Source organism: Lates calcarifer, linkage group LG16_LG22, assembly GCF_001640805.2.
Source record: "Lates calcarifer isolate ASB-BC8 linkage group LG16_LG22, TLL_Latcal_v3, whole genome shotgun sequence".
NCBI classification, from domain to species: Eukaryota; Metazoa; Chordata; class Actinopteri; family Centropomidae; genus Lates; species Lates calcarifer.
In genome coordinates, this window is record NC_066848.1 from 1,741,160 (window position 1) to 1,767,145 (window position 25,986).

A 25,986-nucleotide genomic window follows, 5' to 3' on the forward strand; every position below is an offset into this window, starting at 1 on the left:
ATGCAGCTTTGCACCGAGGAGTGGAAGCTCTCGCTATCAGATGTACCAGATGAAAAAGTACCACTTTATTTGTGTCAATTTCACAACATTTGAGACAAATATTGTAGCTCTTTATTGTTCATAACTACTAATGTTAAAGGATAACGCTGGTATTTTTGAACCCGGGCCTTATTTTCCCATGTTTTTAGGTGTAAATAACTAATAGGGACACTACCAGACTCCACTGAGAAAATCAGTAATTTTACTGAGAAGAACACAGGCACTGCTGAAATACCAATGCCTCTATCTGTTAGTTACTGTGTGGTACTTTTACTTATGTAAAGGATCTAAATACTTCTTCCATTTTTGAAAGTCACAAAATAACACAAACAAACTAACAGACAGAGGCAGAGGTATTCCAGCAGCTCCTGTGTTCTGCTCTGTAAAATTCCTGTTTTTGTCAATGGAGTCTGGTATGGATATATAGTGATGCTTTGTTTGGTAGGAATCTTATCCATAATGTTGTCAGACACTTTTAATAACAATCTGAGCCTGTCAGTGGCAAAAACAAGAACTGTAGTGGACGTACTTTGACATGGAAAATTGCACCGTTTGACTACACTGCAGCAGTTGTTTGTATTTGCCAGATACACTGTTCTTCCTTAATGCTGGACTGAAACCATGGGAAAATGAGGTCCAGGTTTAAAAACACCAAAGTTATCATATAAAGAGCGAGGCTATCCTGATCTTATAATTAGCTTTTTGCCAACAAATACCATGAAAAGACCAAAATCAACTCCGTCTTTATAAACTTTACAACCATGTCTGTGCTGCTCAGCCCCAAACTCACTGATTCCTTCTAGAAATAGAGCCACAAATATGTAGTTTCATTTAAAAAAGGCTCAATTAATTCCAAAATCAGCTGGGCACTGTAGTTTTTAGCAAACACTACTCAAACCGCAGTAAATAGCATGTTTTTGGGGGGGGGGACTATTTTCAGCTGCGGATGAATACACACTTGGTTTTCTAGCGTATCAATTCATTGCTAGTTTTGGTCTTTTTCATGAGATTTTTTGGCAAGAAGAAAATCATAAAACTTTGATTCTATGTGGTAAACACCTGCTCATCTGTCTCATATTAGAAAAACAGTGTTAGCTATAATTTGATGCTAGTGTCACTTTCCTACCTCACACTGTGAGAAAGTGTCTTGTGCACACTCTCGTGATGAGAGCGAGAGTCTGCACAAGCCTTTCAGAAAACCAGTAATTATTCCGACATATACAAAAACAGTAACGTCTTCCTGCAGGAGAGAAAACAGGTTTATATCCGTAGGAGTTGTTCGGCAGCTGCCAAATGAAAGAGGAAGTTTTCTGTCGCCGGAGGAAAATGATGCTGCTTTAAAGCTTCAAGTGTGATTTTAGAGTCTTCACACTCGTTAGCCAGGGCGACCAAGTTGGCGAGGATCTCTTTTGTCTTAATGGAGATGTCCTGTGAATGAAACAAGAGTTCACGCTACACATAATGTAAGTTTATATTTGAGGAGGATTTTTCCCCATGTTGTTGGGTGTAAATGATTAATAGGAACAAAAATCTTTGTTTAACCAGAAACATAGGTTTTATCACTACCAGACTCCATTGACAAAAAGAGGAATTTTACCGAGCAGAACACAGGAGCTGCTGCCTTGATCTGTTAGATTGTTTATGTTATTGTTTGTTAGCTTTACTTAAGGAAATGATTTCAATACTTCTTTCACCACTGAAAGTCACACAACAGTACAAACAAATTAACAGATCAAGGCAGCAGCTCCTGTGTTCTGTTTGCTAAAATTCCTGTTTTTGTCAATGGAGTCTGGTACTGATAAAACAGTAAAACTACATGTGTTCTCACCTTAATCACCTGACTGTCTGACCTCTCTGTGTCCTCTGCAGACTGGACGATAAGCTGACCAACATCTTTGTGTAACTTCCCCATAGCCATGGCCTCTGTGGTGGGAAACTGCACTGTCAGTCTGAGGGGAAACGCACAACATGTCGCTTTCTCTTTCAACATACTGTACCTTTGGCGCTCTGAGATACGGTGATAACGCCGTCGGGGAGGTTCACAAACACATCAAACAGGTCCGATCTGTTGCTCACTTCGGGATCTACGAATCCTGCTATGTAGCCTGTGGAGAAAACAAACATATTGGAGTGTGAATAATTTATTTTTGAGTCTCTGAGAGGAGTAAATAAAGCAGGAAGCAGCCTCACCAGGGCATTTCTTCAAATCCTCCAGCTCAATATCAGTCAGGTGCTCGTACGGGTGCAGGATGGACCAGTCTTTCCTGTGCCACGTCAGCGCTGGCAGAACTCTTCGGGGAAACAGACGAAGAGTTAATCTCTATTATCAAATTATAATTCAGGTTTTAATGTTGAATTTAAGTCTCAGATTCACCTCGTAAACTCCAACAGTGCTTCGATACGAGGGTGATGGACGACGATCCTCTTCTTCAGCATGAGCGCCGTGTACAGGATGATCGTCTCCATACCAAACTGAGACACCACGTCTGAGGCAGAGCAGAAACACAGACGTAAACTGAATGACCCAGTTTCATCTCAGAGGGAATCTGGGGTTGTGTTCCTGCTAAATATTTATGAACCGCTTTCAGTTTTAGTCGTGTTTTTCATGAAAATCACCAAAATCACAGGTCTTTTCTGCGTCGTATTTCAAAATAAACTCACTGAACTGCATCTTACAGTGAACAGTGAATCTTTTAAACATTTAGTAAATTATCAAAACTAGATATTTAAAAACAACATGATGTATTTGAGTAGTTTTGTTGTCATTTTATAGACCTCATTCAATCACAGACATAATCTGTGAATCAAATGATTATGAAAATAATTGTTAATCGCAGCCATAACTACACTTACATGTAGTATTTCTCTGTAGCCCTGACTCACAATGAATCTGCTAATTATTTTCTTGATTAATCACTGAAACGTTTAGTCTACAAAACAGGAAACTGTCTTTAGATCACGATCACGTCAAAAACCCAAAGACATTCTGTTTAATATTATATAAGACGACGAAAAGCAGGAAATCTTCGCATTTAAGAAGAAAGTGTTGATTAATCAGTTTCCAGAAGAGCTGCAGATTATTTTTCTGTCGATCAATAGATCATCTGATTTTGTTCAAACCTCGTCTATCTGATGATTGAGTCCCAGAACCAAGACCTGTTCAAATCATTTGTTTTCTACGGCGCCTCAGAGACTTTCTAAACTTCCTCTTTACAGTCTCTACAACACTTTACCTGTGAAGCCTTGTTTGGAAAAGTTTCATTCCTAACCTCATTAACTCTGTAGGATGGAAGACAAACATGTTCTCTCTCTGACTGAACCATTCAGTTTGTACTGCAGCCTGTTGATTTTATAAACAGCTTTAGATTTGAGGGGAAAAAATGCTAAATTCCTCAAGACAGAGTGAAACTGAAGATGTTTTAAACCCATTTTTTCCACCTTTATGATATCAACCATTATTTTTTCTCCAAATACAATCTGTTATTAGTCTTTTAGGTCTCTACCACAGATGGATGTTAAGATATTAAGAATAAAACCAGGTGTGGAGGCAGTTTTCAGTCATTTTCATCAGACTAAAATTGTGTATTCAGATCTAAATATTACACTGACAAACTGATAAAATCTGAGTCGGTGCAACAACAACGTTCCTGGATTCTGTCTTGATTTAAACACAGACTGACCTCCTACTAAGTCTCACCTTTGACTGAACCGGCCAGGTACGCCTTCCGAACGTCGTAGTCCTTAATGAGAAAGGAGCCGTTTTCATCGCTCTGACAGATCCCTTTGGTGAGGACGGTGATGTACGCCTCCATCATCTTCACCGGACTGCCGTGTTTGACGTACATCCTGAGTAACAAAACATCAAAACATCTATTTAATAATCACAGCGTCAGTATTAGCCTCTAACTTCACGTCCACAAACACTGTTACCTGCAGAGGATCCGACTGAGAGCAGCATATTTCTCAGGGTTGAAGTCTTTTGCTGTGACGACTATTGAAAAATGAGTGACCTTGAAGAGGAAAAAACAGAAACAAAACTAAATAAATTCACTATTTCACTGATTTTTTTACTGTTTGAGTCGTTAATTATGGCAATTATGGCAAAAACTTGCTTGCTCCTGCTTCTTAAATGTGAGGATTTGCTGCCTCTCTCTGTTTTAAATCACAGTTCATTCAATATATTTGCATTTTCTCCATTATCTTACATTTTTAGGTTAAAAAAGTAACTGATTAACGACAAAAACAACCAGCAGATTAATCCAGAATGAAGATGATCATTCATCTCAGCTCCAGATTTACTCTACCTTGTTCAGCGCTGTAGGTTCCTGTACCTCCACTGTGGTTATGTAGTACCAGGTGCGACAGAACTGACCAAACACAAAGGTGTGGAAGTCCCGGCTGCTGTCCTGAGTCAGGCAGCACTTACTGAGCAGGACTGTCCTCAGGTCTGAGTCCACAGAGGGATAGCACCACACCCACAGCGTGTCTCCGTTCACATCTTTCTCTGGAAGAAGAAAGAAGAAAATCATAAACTGCAGGAGCATCGGACGCTTCTGGTTCACACTGGCGTCATGTGATTCTCCTACAATGAGTCTGAGGCGTTTACTTCCTTTAAAAACCGACCAAAAATCAAGAAAAAATAAACCGTGAAATGAAACTTACCGATTAATGCGACGCTTAACATAAGCTGCATTTCAGTTGTTGCCATATTCCATACCTGGAAGAGTTCACAATCACAAGTTAACTGCAGAGAAACAGAAAACACCAGCAGCCATCTTTCCTCTGAGGACGGAAAAAGTACCTTGAGAGCTTCTTCTTCGGTCCAAACACCTGAACGATTCCCGGTACCGATTTACCGGAACAGAAAAATGTGTTTGAACGTGTCGGGGGACCGGGTGTTTTACCTGCTGTCAACAGACTCTCTCCTCCTCTCTTCTGTCTCTGCAGAATCGCTTCCTTCTTCCGGGGATAGTGCGCGAGGAGGAGACACGCTGCTTAAACCAATCACAGATGGCGATACTCCGAGGCCGGCGGTGCGTTCATGGACACCGAAATTATCGAATTATAAAAAACAAGACTTTAAAAACTTGTAGAGCCTATAAGGTATTTTTGTTCAATTCCCCAAGTTTTAATGTGTTTTTGTCCCTTGATATTTCTTTAATTTTTACACTCATTATTTAGGAATGTTTCACTTTTTCCCCCTATATATAAGGCCTGATAGAAAATCGATAGGCAGCAGTACAAACTGAAAAGATGTTCCACCTTAAAAAGTTTGTTCAATCTAGGAATAATACATTTCATGATATCAATTAAAAATTAAAAAATACTCTTCAAGAACAATTTGATGTCTGTTGTTTGAATGTTGTTAAAGTATGAGGTCTACATGAGAGTGATACTTTACGAGGATCACCTGAACGCACCATGAGCAGAGCGCATCCGGGGACTTTAAACGCCCAGAGCTGCCAGGTTTGTTCAAAACCCTCATTTGGGAAGTCGCGGTTCTTTGGAGCTGTTGTCTATTTTATCATCCTACAGAAGGAATAATTATTAGGTATTAGGAATAGTTTATATGCCACATATTTTATTTAATTAACATATTTAATTTGAGAGCCATAATCACATATCAGTGATCTGTAGAAAACAAATACAGCACATCAGGATTCTCCTGCGTTTCTAACTCATACAGATGCTTCACATCAGTTACCAGTGGCTGTTGTTAGGTATAAAAATGTGTCCATGCATAGTAAAAAATGTGCCAAAGTCATATTTATTTATGGCAAATACTTACACCTCACTGGTGTGTTTTTGTGTAATGCTAACAGCATATTTAAAAAAAGAACAAATAAATACAGAATAAAGACTGAATAAAGTATAAAATATAAAAATATGATCGTAAAAGTACAGAATATTAGCATTATTAGTAATATACAATTAACAAGATGAAGATAAAAGATAAATACAGCTATAAAATAGATAGATATTAGATGCCAACGGCCAAAAAGTGACGTCCAAGTTCACAAATATGCTTATTTTAATTCATAACTTAGAAACGACTTATCTTACGGCTTAAATGTAGATATATAAACCTTTAATATTTATAATTTATTTATCATTTCCTCGTTCTCAGCTCGTCATAATGGGGGTTAGCGCGTGACGCACCTGGCAACACTAGCTAGGCCACTCACGAGGTTCATCCTTTCTCAGCCAGCACCGTCGCAGCGGTTGAGTGCGTGGCTTGGATGGACTGGTGAAAATCTGTCAGAAATCCACAAGAGTCAGCCCAGTTTGGAGTTTCCACTAGAACGGCACCGACATGCCGGCGTATTTTCAGCGGCCAGAGAACGCTCTGAAACGAGCGAACGGTGAGTAGGAGACGCGGTCGCTTCATAGATGTCACACACTCATGCTAACTAGCTAGCCGCCGTTAGCTGGAATCCTCGTCGGGTAAAAGCAGCGGCGCAGTTAGCCGCGCTAAATGCTAATGCTAGCTTGAATGGCGGGGAAGCCATATCGCTTTCTCGCAGCTTTAGCCTAACCGGGTAGGCCATTTTTTGTTTTACTGAGTGTTTTACCAAATCAGAAACATTTTTAAAAACGTAGATGGCTAATGGGTAAACGTTAATCATCGTATCGGCTTTGTTAACGTTATCGATCGTGGCTGTTAACTGCTGTCAAATCAGCGGTGATGTAAGTTTATGCTAACGTCACGTTTAGCTAGCATCGTTACGGGCCTTGCTGAATGCGGCAGGTTTAGCTAACCACGGTGTTTGAAGGTGTTGATGCGAGATGCTAATGTTGCTATCATGTGCTTTACGCAGAGTTTCTTGAGGTTGGCAAGAAACAGCCAGCGTTGGATGTTTTGTACGATGTCATCAAGAGCAAAAAACATCGAACATGGCAGAAGATCCACGAGCCCATCATGCTCAAGTACCTGGAGCTCTGCGTGGATCTGCGCAAGAGCCACCTGGCCAAGGAGGGTCTGTACCAGTACAAGAACATCTGCCAGCAGGTGCGTGAGGAGAAATCTGACGTCTGCGCAGGTCAGGTAGATTGGAGTTGAAATGTAACATCTCTGTCTCTGCTCTCAGGTGAATATCAAATCTCTGGAGGATGTGGTTAGAGCTTACCTGAAGCTGGCGGAGGAGAAGACGGAGACCGCCAAGGAGGAGTCCCAGCAGATGGTCCTGGACATCGAGGATCTGGACAACATCCAGACCCCAGAAAGGTGAGGTTACCCAAGTCTTTCCCTGCAGAAATGAGGAAGTTATGTTGTGTTATTAATGTGTTATTAACATCACATGTCCTGTAACTTCAGTGTGCTCCTGAGCGCTGTGAGCGGAGAGGACACTCAGGATCGTACCGACCGCCTGCTGCTCACTCCCTGGGTCAAGTTCCTGTGGGAGTCCTACCGCCAGTGCCTGGACCTGCTCCGAAACAACTCCAAGGTGGAGCGTCTGTACCATGACATTGCCCAGCAAGGTAGTGACACATCTTCTTAAGTACCTTTTGCTACCAGACTCCATTGAGAAAAGCAGCAATTTTACTGAGCAGAACACTGGAGCTGCTGCCTCAGTCTGTTAGTGTGTTTGTGTTATTGTGTGGCACTTCTTACTTAAATAAAGTATCTGATTACTTTTTCCATTACTGAAAGTCACAAAATAACACTGACAAATTAACAGATGGAGGCAGTGATATTCCAGCAGCTCCTGTGTACTTGCTGTGTAAAATTGCAGTTTTTCTCAATGGAGTCTGGTAGTGATATCATGATGTTTCTGGTTAAACAAAAGGGTTAAATAAAAAGGTCAAAATTAAGTGAAATAATTCAAAAAACAAAGCAAAAAATGACATGCTGAACATTTCATTTTATTACTGTTACTAATACTTTGTCATCTTTTCTCCAGCATTCAAGTTCTGCCTTCAGTACACCCGCAAAGCTGAGTTTCGCAAGCTCTGTGACAACCTGCGTATGCACCTGGGGCAGATCCAGCGCCACCACAACCAGAGCACCGCCATCAACCTGAACAACCCTGAGAGCCAGTCCATGCACCTGGAGACGCGTCTGGTGCAGCTGGACAGCGCTATTAGCATGGAGCTCTGGCAGGTCTGTCCACCAAGTGTTAGAAGCATCTAACTTGATTATTAAAACTTCCTCTGTTTGAGCAGTGACTGAAGCTGTGTTGTCTCTATTTCTAGGAAGCGTTCAAGGCTGTTGAGGACATCCACGGTCTGTTTGCTCTTTCCAAGAAGCCTCCCAAACCCCAGCTGATGGCCAACTACTACAACAAGGTGTCTACTGTGTTCTGGAAATCTGGAAACGCTCTCTTCCACGCCTGCACCCTTCACCGCCTCTACCACCTGTCCAGGGAGATGCGCAAGAACCTGACCCAAGACGAGATGCAGAGGTAGTTTATTCACTATCCATAGAGAGCTGTAAGTTTAATTTTGATTGAGACAAGTAGTTAATAATTCTTTCCATCTTCAGGATGTCCACCAGAGTCCTCCTGGCCACCCTCTCCATCCCCATCACCCCCGAGCGCACGGATATCGCCCGGCTGCTGGACATGGACGGCATCATTGTGGAGAAGCACCGCAGGCTGGCCACTCTCCTGGGCCTGCAGTCCCCACCGACCCGCCAGAGTCTCATCAATGACATGGTATGTTAGCGCACAAGAGAGGAGCTTTAAGTGTTATAGGTTTTGAGTGTGCCCCAGTTTAGACTCTGACTCTTCTCCTGACTTGTCTACGTTCTAGGTGAGATTTAATCTGCTGCAGTATGTCGTACCTGAAGTGAAAGATCTTTACAACTGGCTAGAGGTCGACTTTCATCCTCTGAAACTGAGCGGAAGAGTCACCAAGGTAAACGATCAAAATTCATCTATTTAAATTTACTGTAGCTGCTCTTATTTCTCCCAGCGCTCGTTAACATTGACTCTCTTCACCAGGTGTTGAACTGGGTCAGAGACCAGGCTGAGAAGGAGGCTGATCTGCAGCAGTATGTTCCTCACCTGCAGAGCAACACCATCCTGAGGCTCCTGCAGCAGGTACGTGTCTTCATTTTTAAATTTCTTTAAAAATCATTCCTCTGGATTTATATCTACCTGCTCTCATTATTCTGTGTCTGTTTTTTTTAGGTCGCACAGATCTACCAGAGCATCGAGTTCAGCCGTCTGGCCTCCCTGGTTCCATTTGTTGACGCCTTCCAGCTGGAGCGCTCTATCGTGGACGCCGCCCGCCACTGTGACCTCCAGGTGAGATCACAATCAGAAGAGATGATGCATTAACACTAATGATGGCCTGAACTTATGGTTAACATTTTGTTTCTGTCTTTTAGGTCCGGATAGACCACACCTCTCGGACTCTGAGCTTTGGCTCTGACCTGAACTACTCAACCAAAGAAGATGCTCCTGTCGGTCCGTTCCTCCAGAACATGCCGTCAGAGCAGATCAGGAACCAGCTGACTGCCATGTCTGCTTCTTTGGCCAAAGCCATCCAGGTCATCAAGCCTGCCTCCATCCTGGTCAGTCACGCTTCCTGAGATTTTACATACATTTTGGTACAATTTATTCTTCATTTCTAAACTGCTTTATGATGTTTTTGTCCTTTCACAGCAAGAGCGTGAGGAGCAGAACCAGCAGGCCATCGCCGCCTACCTGAAAAACGCCCGCAAGGATCACCAGCGCATCCTGGCTCGCAGGCAGACCATCGAGGAGCGTAAGGAGCGCCTGGAGAGCCTGAACATCCAGCGTGAGAAGGAGGAGCTGGAGCAGCGGGAGGCTGAGATGCAGAAGGTCCGCAAGGCCGAGGAGGAGCGTCTGCGGCAGGAGGCCAAGGAGAGGGAGAAGGAGCGCATCATGCAGGAGCACGAGCAGATCAAGAAGAAGACGGTCCGCGAACGGCTGGAGCAGATCAAGAAGACTGAACTCGGAGCCAAGGCCTTTAAGGATATTGATATTGAGGTAAAAAGGCAGCTAAAATAAGAAACTGATCTCAGTGATATTAGGTTTCAAAGATAAGATAACACACTGTTGTTTTCAGGACCTGGAGGAGCTGGATCCTGACTTCATCATGGCCAAACAGGTGGAGCAGCTGGAGAAGGAGAAGAAGGAGCTCCAGGAGCGTCTGAAGAACCAGGAGAAGAAGGTAACCCAGTGAGACGTCAGCGCTGAGTCTCTCTTAATTAAATACAAACACGACACTGACTTTTAATTTCTCTCCAGATCGACTACTTTGAGAGAGCCAAACGCCTCGAGGAGATTCCTCTCATCAAGAAGGCTTACGAGGAGCAGCGCATCAAGGACATGGAACTGTGGGAGCTCCAGGAGGAGGAGAGGGTATGTAACCAAAAAAAAAAAACCAGTTAATTCAAGACTTTCAGATGAGTTTCCAGTGTAAGAACTTATGTTTTTCCTCTTGTAGATCAGCAACATGAAAGTTGAGCGGGAGAAGGCTCTGGAGCACAAGAAGCGCATGTCCAGGATGATGGAGGACAAAGAAAACTTCTTGTCAAAGATAACCGCTGCTCGTAGCTTCATCTACGAGGTAAGACCGTTTTCTTCCTTCTATCTGTGTTTAAGCTGAGTTTTCTAATGACTGAAGCAGTGGTTTTAATGTTTGATTTTCTGTCTGTGAAGGAAAAACTGAAAGCTTTCCAGGAGCGTTTGGTGGAGGAGAGGAAGAAGCGCCTGGAGGACAGGAAGAGGCAGCGCAAAGAGGACAGGCGTAACGCTTACTACCGCCAGAAGGAGGAGGAGGCACAGCGCATCCACGAGGAGCAGCTTAAGAAAGGTAGAAGAAATAATATCTGGTCTAAATGGTTGTTTTAGGGATGTTAGAAACGAGGAGAGGAAGTTGTTGCAAAGCACAAAATCTTCATGAAATGCTGTTTCCTTACAGAGCGCGAGGAGCGTGAACGCCTGGAGCAAGAGCAGCGAGAGGAGGAGGAGAGGGAGTACCAGGAGCGTCTGCGCAAGCTGGAGGAGCAGGAACGGAAGCAGCGCGCTCGTCAGCAGGAGATCGAGGAGCGGGAGCGCCGTCGTGAGGAGGAGAGAAGGGGCCAGCCAGAAGAGAAAACCAAGGTACGAGTGAGGTTAAGGACTGAGTGCAGAGTAACAACCTTCAGGTTAAAATATCTTCATGTGTCGTTTTGTTTTGTTAACACAGGAGTGGGGCGATAAGGAGGAGGGAGGATGGAGGCGGCGCACTGAGGGAGGAGGTGAATCAGAGTGGCGTCGTCCTCCACCTGACAGGTGTGTGTTGGTAACTTGAGTTAATATGGCTGCATTAAACCAGGAGGGGGCAGCTCTAACACCTGTGCTCGCTCTCCATCTCTAGGGAGTGGAGACAGGAGACGCAGGACAATGACAGGGAGGAGAGGGAGGTGCCCTTCAGGCGAGGAGACTCCCGCAGAGAAGACAGAGGTCCCCGTCGTGGCTTTGACGACGATCGCGGTCCGCGTCGTGGCGGCGATGATGACCGTCCTCTGCGCAGAGGGATGGACGATGACCGTCCTCCTCGCAGAGCCTTCGATGATGACCGCGGCCCGAGGAGGGGCGGAGATGACGATCGCGGCCCGAGGCGTGGTTTCGACGACGACCGCGGTCCCAGACGCGGCTTTGACGACGATAGAGGTCCTCGCAGGGGCATGGACGACTCCAGGGGTCCCAGACGTGGGGTCGACGACGACTGGGGTCCCAGGAGAGGAGGCGATGATGACAGAGGTGGAAGAAGAGGCATGGATGATGGACCGCGGCGTGGAGGTGATGATGCCAAACCCTGGAAACCCCTGGGCAGACCTGGTGAGCCTGAGAGTTGTTGATAGACAGACAGCGGCTCTGTAAACGGACAGGATGATGAGGAAATGCTTCTGTTGCAGGTGGTTGGCGTGAGCGGGAGAAGGCCCGAGAGGAGAGCTGGGGACCCCCCCGCGGTGGCGACCATGACGATGGTGATGAGGGCGAAGGAGATGAAAGACCCAGCGACCGCTTCAGAGACCGGCGTCCGCACAGGTGAGCCCGACAGAAGATCCACGTCCAGTTTCCTCTTTAGTGAGTCGCCGCCATTTTTTGTTAATTGGTGTTTATTCACAGAGAGGAGGGCGCCTGGAGGAGAGGCGGCGGAGGCACAGATGAGGGGAGTGGCTGGAGAGATGCTCGCAGGGACGACACCGACCGCGACGATCGCCGTGACCGAGATGATCGCCGTGATGATCGCCGTGACGATCGCCGTGGTGACCGCCGTGATCGGGACAGAGACAGAGACGACCGTGACCACAGAGGTCCAACCAGAGATCCTGACGAGGGTGAGCAGAGGATTCAAGAACGTCACCTCGCAGTTTGAACAGCAGCTTGACCGTCGCCTAACGAGCGTCTTTGTCTCCTCAGGTGGCTCTTGGCGTCGTGGAGGCGATGATAAGCGGGAGGAGCGGGACAGAGACCGGCCGCGAGACAGAGAACGCGACCGGGACCGCGACGCCGACGGAGAAAAGGGTTGGCGCACTGAGAAGGAAATGCCTCGTCGCACCAAGAACGAGACGGATGATGACGGCTGGACCACCGTCCGCCGCTGAGCAGCAGCCTCTGCATCTAATTAGTGATAAATTGGTTTTGGAAAAATTTAAAATATTCATTATCCAGTGGTGAATTAACAGCTACAAACGTCTGATCCTCATGTGCGTTAATTCCTTTTGAATTAAAGAAATATTTGTAGATGGTAGTTTTCCTGGGAGTTGTTTCCATTTACTTTCAGCAGTTAAAAAACAAAAACAGAGGCTCTCCTCCACCTGAAACACCATCATTCAATGAACTTGTGAGCACTTAGGCCTCACTCAAACCCATTAATCTAAACATGACTGCCCCCTAGTGGTTAGGAGTGTTCTCACCTACAATAATTCAACTGAAAAACCAGTGAACCTGCTCCAACTTTCAATGCAAACTTGAGTCTATCACCAACTGCCTCTTTTGAATAATTAACCTTTTCAGAAATATTATATAATACTTCTAATGGTCATTTGCTTCAGTGCTGCTCCACCTAATGTTTCAGATGCTTCTCATAAAAGAATTAGAAGAATTTCCATTTTGTTGTGTATGCTTAGAGTATTCAACTGGTCCTATGTGCTTCTATCTTGCTGCGGTCTGTGTTATTAAACCAGGTTGCATGTGTACAGATAAAGCCTTTATTAATAAAGATGTTTGTTCACCACCTGTGTGAGACGGACCTTTTTATTTCTTTTTGTTCAGCCAGAAACATTGCTATATATCAGTACCAGACTCCATTGAGAAAAACAGTAATTTTACCAAGCAGAACACAGGAGCTGCTGGAATACCACTGCCTCCATATTTTAGTTTGTTTGTGTTATTGTGAGACTTTCAGTGGTGGAAGTGGTATTCAGAATCTTAAACTACAACAAAGCAACACAAACAAACCGATCAAGGCAGCAGTATTCCAGCACCTCCTGTGTTCCTGCTCAGTAAAATTCCTGTTTTTCTCAATGGAGTCTGGTACTGATATATGATGATGTTTATCATTTATCATTTGTAGTTATGGACAAAAAGGAGACCAGAAGTTTTGCTATACATCAGTACAATAAAACCACAACCAGAAACATCACTATATACCAAAACCAGACTCCATTGACAAAAACAGGAATTTTACAGAGCAGAAAACAGGAGCTGCTGGAATACCACTGCCTCCATTTAGAAGTCTGTTTGTGTTATTGTGTGGTACCTTTACTGATGTAAAGTATCTGATTACTTCTTCCACCACTAAAAGTCACACAATATCACAAACTAACTAACAGATGGAGGCAGTGGTATTCCAGCAGCTCCTGTTTTCTGCTCTGTAAAATTCCTGTTTTTGTCAATGGAGTCTGGTAGTGATTTAAAGCAAAGTCAATTACAGCCCAAAACATGGGAAAATAAAGCCTGGGTTAAGACAGTTGTTCCCTACCTGGAGGTCAGGACCTTCCCTGGTGGACTGCAGGATAAATCTGATGGTTGTATATTTGTGAAAGACAGAGAGAATGACTGTGAATATTTTAAATCACAGGAGGGAAAATATGCATCTGTGTCAATAGATTGCGGTCGTTTCTTTCAGTGCATCATCCAGTGAAACTAAACCACTGCTCGCTGCTGGATCTCTTCTCTCCAGGCGCCCAGAAGCTCCTGACTCCCAGTTTATCTCGCTGCAGTTTTCTAACCACTAGAGGTCGGTAAAGCACCGCGGAGAGAGACGGACACCGCTTCACCGTGTCAGAGCAGACACAGCGTGTTCTGTGGAAACTCCAGGAAAATATGCACATACAGCCACTGGTCAGAGTGGAGTAAACTAACAAACCACTGTTACACTGCTGGAGCTGTAAAATAATAAGAATAATAATTAATAAATCATCACACAAGCAGAAGTTTTACTTGAAAAATGTTTGTCCAAATTATAAATTGCGTTGAATTTAACTGCCCCGACCTATAGCTACAACCCTGCTATAGATATAATAATAATAAAAACAATAATAATAATAATGACCATAATAATAATAAATTATAATAAAGCTCATGGTTGACGCACAGACTGATATCCCAAAATAAAAGCCCACACTTTACAAAAATAAACTGAAAGTTGAAATAAACCCCCCAGTGATTCCTGACAGTGTTAATAATAATAACAGGATGTAATGTGATTTCACATATTTTTAAAAAGTATAAATGTCAGATCGGCCGTTTGTTGTGTTGTAAACTGCAGCTGTTTCACTGTTTGTATTTTACTCCAGAGAGACTTAAACTACCGGCCATAAATAAAGCCTAAAGTAAATACTACTACTACTGAATAATAATAATAATAATAATAATAATAATAATAATAATGATAATAATAATAATAATAATAATAATAATAATAATAATAATAATATTGTTATATGTGTTCCCTTAAAAGACAAATTAAATTCTTCTGCATCTGAAGTCAATCACCTCATGTATGATCTGTTCCCTCAGCACACTTAAAAAAATGCAAACAAAAAATAAATATAGAAATAAATAAATAAACAATAATTCAGAGTAAGTCATAGGTGTGGAGCTCAGTTTCAGAGGCGTCTGTGTCTCCGTCTAACCCGCCTCATGACGGTGTAACTCGGCGCTGCTGCTGCTGCTGCTCAGGCCCTCGGTGCGCGGCCACGGCTGCAGCTTTGTGCTGCTGCACTGATCCACACACACACACACACACTCAGGGGTGACAGTCACACACACACACACACACACTGGACACCTGAGCGTTTATCCTTGGATGTAAGTTGGACGCACAGCGGCTCATCAGTGAGCAGCTGCTGGACTCTGGAGGTTTTTCACGCCGCGTCCTCCACCTCCACCTCCACCTCCAGCAGCAGCACCTGACACAAAACCGGCCCTAAATCTCCCACACATCCCATCCTGCTCTGTTCAACCTGAAACTCATCCTCACAGGAAGGAAACAGGAGCAGGAATCAGCTGAAATAAAGAAAAGGCCGCTGCTGCTAAATATTAGCCTCGGAAACACTTTAATGGAGCTGATTGGGTGTTTGCGCAACATTGTTGTGCATAATTAAAAATAATCACTTGCTGCTAACACCACACACACACCACCTCCCTGAAAAAAAAATCAGTTTGACGCTGTCATAGGCCTTAAATGCAAATAAGCAGCTACCTTCAGCTTTTCTACTGGTTCAGATGAGTGTGTTAAATGTCCTGGAGATATGCGCGCGCGTGTGGTGTGTGTATGTGCACGCGCGCGTGTATGTGCGGGGGGCTCCTCTCTGGACGAATCCGTTCCGTGTTGCGCGTTCCGAGTCCGCCTCTCCGCGCCCCTGCTTCCCCATTGACGCACTTTTTAAGCGTCTTCCCCCCCTTCTCCACCTTAAGGCGAGCAGCAGCGGCAGCGACCAATCACCATGCCATTACAGCCTTCAGAGGAAGCTGTTTATGGGACTGCAGCGCTAATTAGGCTCATGAACTAACAAATCTGCCTGCACGAACCCGGCGAGGAAAACGATCACATCCATGGATTAGTCTGGGAGTAGCCGAGCACTTTTTATTTTTGGCTTCCTCGGCGCTGCCGCCTTTTCCCAACTTATTTTACTGCGCAGAAACTTTCCCCCTTTTCTTGGGTGTGGAGTATTTTTTAAGCGAGAGCGCCTCCGACGACTTTAACTTAAACTGGGGAATCTGGACTATCAGACCATGTTTCAACCTACACCCAAGAGGTGTTTTACTATAGAGTCTTTAGTGGCGAAGGATAATCCCGTACCGGCGTCCCGCTCCGAGGAGCCCATCAGGCCAGCGGCTCTCAGCTATGCAAACTCCGGCCAGATGAACCCCTTTCTGAACGGCTTTCACTCCGGCGGCAGGGGCGTCTACTCTAACCCGGACTTGGTGTTCGCCGAGGCGGTCTCTCATCCGCCAAACTCCGCCGTCCCGGTGCATCCGGTGGCCCCGCCGCACGCTCTGGCCGCTCACCCGCTTTCCTCCTCGCACAGTCCGCACCCTCTTTTCGCCAGCCAGCAAAGGGACCCCTCAACTTTCTACCCCTGGTTATTACACAGATATAGGTACTTGGGTCACAGATTTCAAGGTAAGTGCTGGAGCTCTCTCTCTCCGTGTTGCTTCACTTTTACGCACGAAAAACGAGCCGAGCGGCTTCGGAGCGAAGATATATTTTCTTTCTCTGTCCATCAGCAGCAGAGAGCAGGATGTAGACGGAATTTAAAAATGTGTGAAGCTGTAGCAGAGCACTTTTAATTCAGCTCATCGACTCCAACCCTCAGGCCAAAAACAGAAGCTAATTTAAAGGAATATTTGGCTTTTAAAAACCGATGAATTTCTCTTTTTAAAGTGGAATCGTGCAGAAATCAGAATAATTGCTGCCTTTGCTTCTTCAGCCGCCTGCTGCTTCACGTCTGTTCAGGGCTAAAAAAAAAAAAAAAACAGTGTTAAATGTGACATGTTTGTACACAGTTAGTCTGCAGGTTATATTTAGAACATGATCTACGTTCATGAGTAAAAACGAGGACGTTTCTCGCTGCTGTTCTGTTTTATTTCACTGTTTTTATTTTTTAAAAATGAAACAGCGTGGAGGCTTATTTCAGCAGCCTATTGCTGATTTTCTAAAGCTGGGGTTATTTTAATTTTATGAACTAAAACTGACCTCCACTGTGAGGTGTTATCCGCTTAGAAAATCCGATTATTATTATTTTATTCTTTTCTCATTTTATTGCATTTAATTTTTTGTTCGTTTGTTTTTTATTTGCAGGTAAATTAAAGCTAAATGCTCCTATTTCTGCAGGAAATGATTCTGAATTAATTTCTTGTTGCTGTTTATTTAAACGCCTTCACGCTGTTTTGTTTTTACCTGAGATTTTGTTGACGGTCTGTTTCTGAGTTCATGTCATTAGGCCCAGGATTAAAGCTCCGCTTTGTTTTGCTTCCCTGCCGTGGTCTCTCCACAGTTAAAGACAGTTAAAGCAGATGATCATTTAAAATGAGCAGGTTTTCTATAAATGATCTTCTTTTATCAGCTTCTCCTCACACTTTATCATCAGGACATTTTTCCAGTCTGCTCAGGTTATTATTGTCTCACAGCTGCAGCTCGGGCCTCCTGCTTCTTACGCAAATGTTCATATATTAGAAATAAAAAGCAGCAGCAGAAGAAGCTCGTGACTCAGATCCTGGTTTTCTGCTCGTTCCCAGGTAATGAAACGAGTCCGGAGAGCTTCCTTTTGCACAACGCGCTGGCCAGAAAGCCCAAAAGAATCCGGACAGCTTTTTCACCCTCGCAACTCCTGCGGCTCGAACACGCGTTTGAGAAAAACCATTACGTGGTGGGAGCAGAAAGGAAACAGCTCGCCCACAGCCTTAGCCTCACAGAAACTCAGGTAAGAAAACGCCACATTTTATTGGTTATTTCACCTGGAAGAAGCTCGTGTTATTTCTCCTTTTAGCGCTGCTTCCTGTGTGTGCTGCTGCCTGATGCTCCGGCTGTTAGAACAGGCCCACTGGCTCTTTACAGCCGTTTTTATTGTTGTGATAAAAAGGATATTTCTCACATTATGGCTGATGTGTTGGACTAAATGTGGTGTTTTAGTGTTTTTTTCCTGAACGTGGCACCGTGCGTCACGCGCCTTTTAAACCCAGGCTGCTGCAATAAAATAAAGAAAGGAGCAGCGTCTTTTAAAAAGAAAACAATTTTAAAATAAGCAGTAAATTGTTTCTACTCCAGGTTCCATAAATGCAGGTTGTCAGAGGAAGACAGGGGCTCTCTGTTGGATCAAATCCACCGTCATTGTATAGGCCTAACCTCATTTCAGGAGGGGTTGAATTACTTTGTTTTGGAGGTGGTGGTGGTGGGGGGGTTGGAGCCTTTCAAAATGGAGGGCAAATTAACCAGTTAACCATTTTTACGGGATAGTTCGATACAAAGAGCGAGGCGGGTTCAGTGGATTCCCTCCTGCCATATTTAAGATGCTGTTTGAGCCCATCGGCCGCTGTCTTTTGTCCGCCCCGTGTCTCCTTTTGGACGGCGGGGCCTTTGGAGGGAGCTGAAGGGAGAAATGAACCATCACCTACTTCAATTAGCCCACTGAAGGCTTATTAAATGCACCTCAGTTGCCATTTAAGAGCTAAAAAAAAGGGATAAGGGGGGGAGGGATGGGGGAGAGAGGGAGAGGGGAGGGGGGGCTGCAGAGTGACAAAGCAGGACCAGACAATTTATCGATTTAGATGTTGTTAATTCCCCACGGTGCCTTTTATTAACTGAGCAGTGTTTATTTCTTCTCTTACATTTATAATCTGTCACAAAGGCTTTTATTGTGAAAAAAATCCTCTGACCTACTTTACAAGAAGCGTTAAAAGTTTCCTCCAGAATCAGATGTTTGAGAGCCTAAAAAAATAAAATCTACTTTTAGTTTATCCCAGCTTTTCCCCTTTTACTTCATCCCATTTTAATTTTATTTTTAAAGGGATATTATGGGATGTGATGGCTGGTCATTTGCACGGTTTTATTTTGAAGCAGAGGTGAGTGACCTCTTTGTGCCAGAAATTAATTTTATAAACGAGACAACAATTTAAACTCGTGGATTTGTGGCTCTCTGAGAAAATAACTGGTGTTTTTTTTTATTATTTATAGTTTGTGTGTGTGATCATTCACCACAGGTCACACTGGACCTTTTTATTTCCACTGCCTGCTTCTATTTAACCCAAACAATGCGTCCCCGTTTTTTTTACGCGTGGTTTTTACGCACGGGCCAATCACAGTTTATCTCCTGATAACTGATCCAGTTTCTTTTCTTTTTCTTTTTTCTTTCTTTCTTTTTTTTACCTCTTCAGGTAAAAGTGTGGTTTCAGAACCGGAGGACGAAGTTCAAGCGACAGAAGTTGGAGGAGGAGGGCTCGGAGTCTCAGCAGAAGAAGAAGGGATCGCATCACATAAACCGGTGGAGACTGGCGACTAAACAGGCGAGTCCGGAGGAGATTGATGTCACCTCGGACGATTAAAAAACAAACAAACAAACAAACAAAAAGACACATGAAGCGTCTGTGTGAAGGAGGACGTGGATAACGGATGCCGTGTAGAGACAATGAGAGGGCGAAAAAACACAAAGCCAATGTCACGTTTCAGATCTCCGGAGATCGGCAGCTGAGGGTGAGAGAAACCCGCCTGGTGGCTCTGCTGTCACCACGAGGGTCTGTCAATCCAAGAAAAGAAAAAAAAGACCCGGGAAAATGTGACTGACAGTGTCTCAGTCCACCTACCTGCAGCACCACCACCACTACAACCCCCATCCACCACCACCAATTATTTCTCTCTCTCCAATTCATATTGGACGTTTGCACTTCAGAAGGTTTTTCTTTTTATATTATTATTATTTCTAATTTTTAAAATTTAAAAAAACGTTTCCACTCAAGATACCAAAACACCAAACTGCTTTTGTAAAACTTGAAATGCATGATATAGTTTTTTTTCTCCTGGTAGTTGTTTTAATTTGACAAGTTTTCTCGAACCAAGACAAAAAAAATATTAATAATAATCAATTTTGTTTTTAACTCTATTTTCAAACTGAACTGAGAGATGTCGTGCTTCTTCCTTTTTACAAAGTGTGCAGTCTTTAATTAATGATTCTCGTGTAAAAGTGATTGTGAAAACATATGAAGTAGCGGTGCTGCGTTATAGTGTTTTTTTAAGAAAAGAAAAAGTGAATTTCGATTTAAAAAAAAAGAAAAAAGGGAAAAGTTCTTTCTAAAAAAGTCAATCAGACCACAGATAAAGTACTTAAAGGGAAGGTATCAGGACATTCCTTTAACCTAAAGCTTTACCAATGTGTCGCTGTGCCCCCCCAGCCCCTAACTCCCCCATACAGCCTTCTGTCAGGACTTGACCCTCCAGTGAAAGTTGCCACGAAGGACTAAACACAAGAATTGAGAAAATGATTTTAAAAAAAAAGAAAAAAAAAACTTCAAGCACTGAGCGTATTCCATGTACAGAAATGCTAAAAGTTAATGTTTCTGTTAAACCCTCTTTTACAGAATGTAAATAATTTTTGTGTTTGTGTTAAGTTTGCTACAATTTTAACACAAAGTATACTTCCAAGAAGTATGTAATTGTCAATATTTTGTCAATAAAGTTTTATCAATATGTTGCGCGCAGTAAAAGTAAAGACTTTTGATTAAACAGAGGAGGAGGAGGAGGAGGAGGCCTCTGATTATAAATCAGTTAAATTAAAAAACACACGGAGGTGACAGAAAAAAGCCGCTGCAGTCTTTTCTAATGTTTCTCAGGCTGAAATGGACGCCCGGCGTTAGTTTGTATTTTTTCCTCCTCTGCTCCGCTCCGGCTACAAAGAGTCTCCACGAGCTTTTGTGAAAGTGCAAATCAGTTTGGGGGCAATTATCATGCGAGTAATATGAGGTTCGGGGGGGTGGAGAGGGGGGGAGGAAGGAAAGGGGATGGCATTGCCCAGTGGTCCACTTTAATCTCTTAATCCACGGATCCAAGGGGGCTTGGTTGGACATAATTTAGTACAATCTGACTACCCCTCACGACGCGATAAGGGAAGGTTGCAGCGCGCCGCAAAATGGGATCTTTGTTTAAAATCTTGTCTTTATAGGCTCCATCATGCTGCTGCTGCTGCTGCTGCTGCTTTTAGACTGATGAACGTTACAGGACTTCTTCAGGAGCCTGTGGGCTAAACTACAAAAAACAAAACAGAAAGAGAGAGAGATGCTATTTACAGAAGCAGGAAATTATTCCCTGTTTACAAACAAACAAACAAAAACAAACAGCAAAACAATGAAGCTCGGTTTTAAATTTAAACTGGATTATGATTTTTTTCTCTCTCTTTTAAGAACTCCTGTTTTCTGGTGTAAGGTGCATGTGTTTGTTTAATTGTTTCATAAACTAAAAAAAGCAGTTTTTGTGGTTTGGGTTGAGGAAGAGGAGGAGGAAGGATGGAGGGTGGAGAGGGTGGAGGGGGGTATATAGGGAATTCTTAATCGGCCCATAGATTATAACAGCAATAAAAATCTTTAGAGAATACCATTAGCTTTGGAAAAAAACCTAAAAGCTTTATTACAAACCCAGCTTTGAAATAGGGGGGATTAGAGGACTGAAAGGGTCCCACAATAGTTAGAAGAAAAGGTTTCATGCTAATGAGGTTAATGCCCTTTGTATCTCCGGACTCCACAACTTCATTACTCCTATCTCGGGCAACACCGAGCGGCTCAGAGCTTCACAATCCACTCGAGCTTTTCCCTTCCCTGCCTATAAAGAAGGATTTGATAGCAGTCCTGTTCAAACTAGATAATTATATCTTTTCAAGTTGGAATTAAGATAAAGAAAGTGCAGTGGAGGCGGTGAGCCTTGATCCGCCGCAAACAAATTTGGCGCAGCCCCTCCACCCTCCTCCTCCACCACCACCACCCTCTGAGCGCCTGTATGGACACACAGGAGACAGGACACGTTGTCTCATTAGAGCCTGGCACCGGCTGATTAATTCACACGCGTTTGATTTTAACCTGGAAATATTTATCTCTTTATTTTTTTTTAAATGGCTGCAACTTTGCAAATTAAATTTATATTTTAAAGCAGGTTTAGATACAAAAATAAAAGCCTGTGTTTATTTTCTAAAATGCTAAATGACGCTTTATTCTGAAGGCGACCAGTAAAATATTTAAATTAAAAATAATAAAAGTTGTAGATGTTCGTTTATGTTGAAATTAAAAGCAGAGTTCGTTTTAAAAATCAAAATCAGGCCGATGATAAATTATTTTTTTAAAAATGCGCAAAGCTTGTCTAATTTTTTTACGTTTTTAAAATACGCTCTTTTTTCAGATCCGATTATGAAACGATCAAGCGCAATTTAAGACGAAGGTCGCGTGAATATAATTGGTTTGGACAGGATTCAAACAGCACGAGCGCGCGCGTGTGTGTGTGTGTGTTATGATGTGAAGTGGGCCCTCACACATCAGATCCTTCCTCGTGCGTTAAGAGGGACTGAGCTGTGTGTGTGTGTGTGTGTGTGTGTGGGGAGGTTATCTAAACTTTTATATTCACGACCGATGGGGTCGTTTTGGAGATTTTTTTTTTGGACCTCCTCCCTCCTCTTCATCCTCATCCTCCTCGCGCTGCATTAAACATTTAGCCTGCGACGTGAAATGATTATCCATCATTGAAAAGAGTAGTCGGTCCTATCAAGTGACCCCACTGACCCAAAACCTCTAATCTGCAATTAGCAGGTATAATTACGTCCGCTGACACCGCTAATGTGGACGGAGGCTGAGGGAGGGGACGGGCGGAGGACACGGCTCCGCATTAGTCCTCACAGTCAATAATTGATCGGGAGAAGTGGCTTTTGTAAAGGAGGGCTTTGGATAAGTTTGTCAACACGTCGTCCCGTCCGAGGCCTCTTCTGGGTTTATTCCGAAACTGTCCCTGAGGTGGCACCTGTAGTTCGGGCCGCGTCCCGGGAACTGACTCGATCTGGTCCTGTTTCACAAATTGCCTCTGAAATTGATCCTTGAAACGAGAGATTGAACCCTACACAATTCCCCTGGCCTTGACATAAGGTGCAGCGATAAATATACAAGACTAATGAGCAATTACCATACAACCACCCTTCAAATGGCTTACATAATAATAAATTAAACACGGCGGCCTCGGATTCAGTTTCTTTCTTTATTATTAATAACGAGGGAGGGGCGTTCGCTGCCGTGATGCGCTCTCATCATTATGTTTTCCAAACGCAGCAATTTCCAATTTGCCATCCGGTGCTGTCAGCACTTACTGACTCGGACTGAGCGTCTCTACTGCGCAGACGCGAGAAAATCATTTTTAATCACGTGGTTTTTCTTTGTTATTTTTATTTGTTATGGATTTGAATTTAGATGTTGAGGGAGATGAGGCGTTTAAGTGCAGGATTACACACACACACACACTCGTCCACAGCAGCTTGTACCGGGGCCTGCTGCGTTCACTGACACATATAGTTTGTGTTAAACTCTAAACTCTTGTCTGAAATAAGCTAAAATGTGAAGTTACATTTGGATCCAATTATTTATTTTGCTGTTTCTGCTCCAATTAGCCTCCTAAGTGTCCCCTTCTTCTTCTTCTTCTTCTTTTTTTTATCCTCCATCACTTTTAATGAATTCAGAGCAGGGTTACAGCTTGTAGACACACACTCTCTAAGAGCCTGGCACCAACATGTGATTGTTAATAGATGAGCGAAGCCAAGAGCCACATTACAAGCTGCTGCTCTGACAGGCCCATGCAGGGTTTCAGGGCTTTTTGGTGCTCGATTGCCCCGGCGTTCGCTGAGGTCACCGCGCAGACAAAACATGTGACTTGAGGGATGTGGGGATGTCGCCGACCTACAAGTGATAAACGGCCATTTCACGATGAAATATTCACGATTTTAGAAACACTAAACTTTTTCCACCTGCACAGACGCCTCTTTCTCCTCCTTGTTTTTTTGTTTTTTTTCTTCTTGGCCTCCGTCCCATAATGCCCTGCGTGTCCACAAGACACCTCCAGCATCTTTATGCGCTGTTTTCCTCCAGTGGTAAACATCTACTTTGAGTGCATTCAAGCCTGTGTAGACTCCTGATTTTCTTTAACGATAGGGGGGAGTTTCATTTGCATATAAGAGTTTCCCACAGGCTGAAAAGGCAGAGAGCACCCGCCGACCCCCCGTCCTCTAAAACTGCAAACATTTTATAGGTTGTATCTGCAACCAGCATTCCCCCTCAGCGCTCTAATGTGTAACATATGGCCCGGACTGTACACCTGATAAAATACCTCAGGGGCCCTGCAGTTTGGAAAATCCTCAATTCGCTCCCTAAATAAAACAAACAATGGCCCTCACTAAATATATCACATGTGCCTGCTGAACTATTCTGCGTCTCTTGACCCCTGTGAGTCTCCTCCCACATCATCAGCGCTGATACAGTTGATCACAGATTTTTCTACCTGCTGCAGGCTCGCCGACCTCCTCCTCCTCTTCTTCTTCTCTATAACTGGAGCCCTCTTCTTCTTCTTCTTCTTCTTCTTCTTCTGCTCCTAAAATGCAGAAAACATGTCTACAATTAGAGCCGGAGCAGACAGGTGAAACTGTGGACACCTGTTCTCCTGTCTCCCCCCTTTTCCTGTGTTACCCCCCCCTCGTGTCTGCCTCTCTGTGTCTCCCCCTCTTGGTAGGAAAAAAAACCAGCCCCCCTCCCCTTAAAAAAAAACATGAAATATCAAGTTTCTGTTGGCTGAGTCTGACAGCAGTTGAGTGCTTAGTGTCTGGAAAGTGAGGCGGCATAAAATACTGGTGCTGGACTTCTTGGACAGGGGCCTGTGTGCGCTCGGATAATGGATGGTGCATCGCTTTTCCTTCTTCTTTTTCAGAGTCAACTGAGCTTGTGACACATATTTAAAGTGTAATTTTAGATTTTTCATTAAGTGCTGAGGCATTACAGTAAAATAACCCTCACAGGAGCAAATGCTGTTTATGTTACAGCCGTATATATTCTTACTGGGTTGTTTTAAAGGCGCTTGAGCAAAAATATTTTGCAGAAAATCTTCTTATCGCTCGCACTGGGCGTTAAAATGAAGTGGGACGTGTTTGTTTTTGTGCACAAACTATAAGGGCATCAGTGTTTAAATTTAAAGAACACATTTAGGTTATTTGAATGTTTAGTTTTAAAGGGATAAGTCAGGATAGATGAGGAGTAACGCAACATTTATAAAATGCACAAAAAGCACAAATATGCACCAATAACTGGTGCTGTTTTGCCAAATTTAATTCGATTGCGAAACCATAACGAAGACTGGGGGTAACATAATGTTTTTGCATTGACATAAAATAGAAAATAATGTTAAAATGTAAAAGTAGCTGAGTGTGTATCCTTTATATTTCACTGTTTAACAGAACAATAATCCTCATTCTTGATTTCAGGACTGTTTCACCCTCTCAAACGTTCACAGACGTTTTCTCTCAGCACTCGTGGTGAATCGTGAACGTTTCAGCTGCTTCATGAAACTCTGACGCCGGCTCTCATTAGCTCTTCACATGACACTGGAGTTATTTGTGGCGTGGATGGTGAAGCTGTGCCAACTCTCTGGTCAAGTGCTGTCATAATACCCCCCTCTCCTCCTCCTCCGCGCACCAACAGACGCTTGAAGTTGGTTTTAACATGACTAATATTCGCAAACAATATTTTCTGTGTGTGTGTGTTTCTCGTCCATTATCTGCTCGTCCTTTGTGGAAAAAATGCAGCTCGACAAAATAAGTCCTGTGGGTTTGTTTCCAGAAATTGGGCTGCGGCTAGAAAAGGCCGTGTGTTGTATGTTCAGTGCAAACACCTCCAGTGAAGAAGTGGTTTTCACTCTCATGAGCTCGAGGAATGAAAGGCTGCGACTCCAGCTGAGAGCTGGACACAAAACATGAAGTAA

General features: G+C 43.6%; 3 protein-coding genes and 1 long non-coding RNA gene across 5 annotated transcripts in view; 2 read left to right on the forward strand and 2 right to left on the reverse strand.

The window, feature by feature from the left end:
* Positions 1–961: 961 nt before the first annotated feature.
* On the reverse strand, positions 962–5,564 carry dennd10 (DENN domain containing 10). 2 transcript variants are annotated; one of them, XM_018681014.2, is made up of 10 exons: positions 4,944–5,564; positions 4,702–4,756; positions 4,344–4,543; positions 3,970–4,049; positions 3,737–3,885; positions 2,414–2,525; positions 2,230–2,330; positions 2,037–2,144; positions 1,868–1,962; positions 962–1,467 (listed from the first exon to the last, which is right to left on the reverse strand). In XM_018681014.2, the coding sequence occupies exons 2-10, from the start codon at positions 4,745–4,747 to the stop codon at positions 1,300–1,302; spliced, it is 1,059 nt and encodes a 352-aa protein (XP_018536530.1). In that variant the 5' UTR covers positions 4,748–4,756; positions 4,944–5,564; the 3' UTR covers positions 962–1,299. The 2 variants fall into 2 exon arrangements, with proteins under 2 accessions (XP_018536530.1, XP_018536529.1); XM_018681013.2 differs by having other exon boundaries at positions 4,841–5,560.
* Positions 5,565–6,209: 645 nt separating this feature from the next.
* Positions 6,210–13,238, forward strand: eif3s10 (eukaryotic translation initiation factor 3, subunit 10 (theta)). The gene is made up of 22 exons (XM_018681010.2): positions 6,210–6,401; positions 6,858–7,048; positions 7,128–7,264; positions 7,355–7,518; positions 7,941–8,140; positions 8,233–8,441; positions 8,522–8,693; positions 8,791–8,895; positions 8,982–9,080; positions 9,171–9,287; positions 9,371–9,556; positions 9,648–9,995; positions 10,075–10,179; positions 10,257–10,370; positions 10,456–10,578; positions 10,671–10,824; positions 10,933–11,114; positions 11,200–11,285; positions 11,371–11,834; positions 11,912–12,044; positions 12,126–12,337; positions 12,420–13,238. Exons 1-22 carry the CDS (start codon positions 6,353–6,355, stop codon positions 12,602–12,604), a joined length of 3,735 nt encoding a protein of 1,244 aa, XP_018536526.1. The 5' UTR covers positions 6,210–6,352; the 3' UTR covers positions 12,605–13,238.
* Positions 7,197–25,986, reverse strand: part of LOC127143397 (uncharacterized) — a 96,203-nt gene continuing 77,413 nt past the window's right edge. Inside the window, exons 5-7 of the long non-coding RNA XR_007814770.1 lie at positions 24,517–24,606; positions 13,984–14,023; positions 7,197–7,286 (exon numbers count right to left, since the gene is read on the reverse strand). This is a non-coding gene — a long non-coding RNA (uncharacterized LOC127143397). The remainder of the gene's footprint in view (positions 7,287–13,983; positions 14,024–24,516; positions 24,607–25,986) is intronic.
* Positions 14,976–20,710, forward strand: emx2 (empty spiracles homeobox 2). Its single transcript, XM_018681015.2, has 3 exons — positions 14,976–16,632; positions 17,748–17,932; positions 19,383–20,710. The coding sequence occupies exons 1-3, from the start codon at positions 16,242–16,244 to the stop codon at positions 19,548–19,550; spliced, it is 744 nt and encodes a 247-aa protein (XP_018536531.1). The 5' UTR covers positions 14,976–16,241; the 3' UTR covers positions 19,551–20,710.

What these genes read in the sequence shown, in the direction of transcription:
- dennd10 (XM_018681014.2), bottom strand. Translation starts at nt 4,747, where the DNA reads ATGGCAACAACTGAAATGCAGCTTATGTTAAGCGTCGCATTAATCG. An exon ending in CTCAGTCGGATCCTCTGCAG is followed by an intron (nt 3,886 to 3,969) that starts GTAACAGTGTTT and finishes TTTGTTACTCAG; the next exon opens with GATGTACGTCAAACACGGCA. An exon ending in GGATTTGAAGAAATGCCCTG is followed by an intron (nt 2,145 to 2,229) that starts GTGAGGCTGCTT and finishes TTTTCTCCACAG; the next exon opens with GCTACATAGCAGGATTCGTA.
- eif3s10 (XM_018681010.2), top strand. Translation starts at nt 6,353, where the DNA reads ATGCCGGCGTATTTTCAGCGGCCAGAGAACGCTCTGAAACGAGCGAAC. An exon ending in AACATCCAGACCCCAGAAAG is followed by an intron (nt 7,265 to 7,354) that starts GTGAGGTTACCC and finishes CTGTAACTTCAG; the next exon opens with TGTGCTCCTGAGCGCTGTGA. An exon ending in TGAGCGGAAGAGTCACCAAG is followed by an intron (nt 8,896 to 8,981) that starts GTAAACGATCAA and finishes TCTCTTCACCAG; the next exon opens with GTGTTGAACTGGGTCAGAGA.
- emx2 (XM_018681015.2), top strand. Translation starts at nt 16,242, where the DNA reads ATGTTTCAACCTACACCCAAGAGGTGTTTTACTATAGAGTCTTTAGTG. An exon ending in CTTGGGTCACAGATTTCAAG is followed by an intron (nt 16,633 to 17,747) that starts GTAAGTGCTGGA and finishes GCTCGTTCCCAG; the next exon opens with GTAATGAAACGAGTCCGGAG. An exon ending in TTAGCCTCACAGAAACTCAG is followed by an intron (nt 17,933 to 19,382) that starts GTAAGAAAACGC and finishes TTACCTCTTCAG; the next exon opens with GTAAAAGTGTGGTTTCAGAA.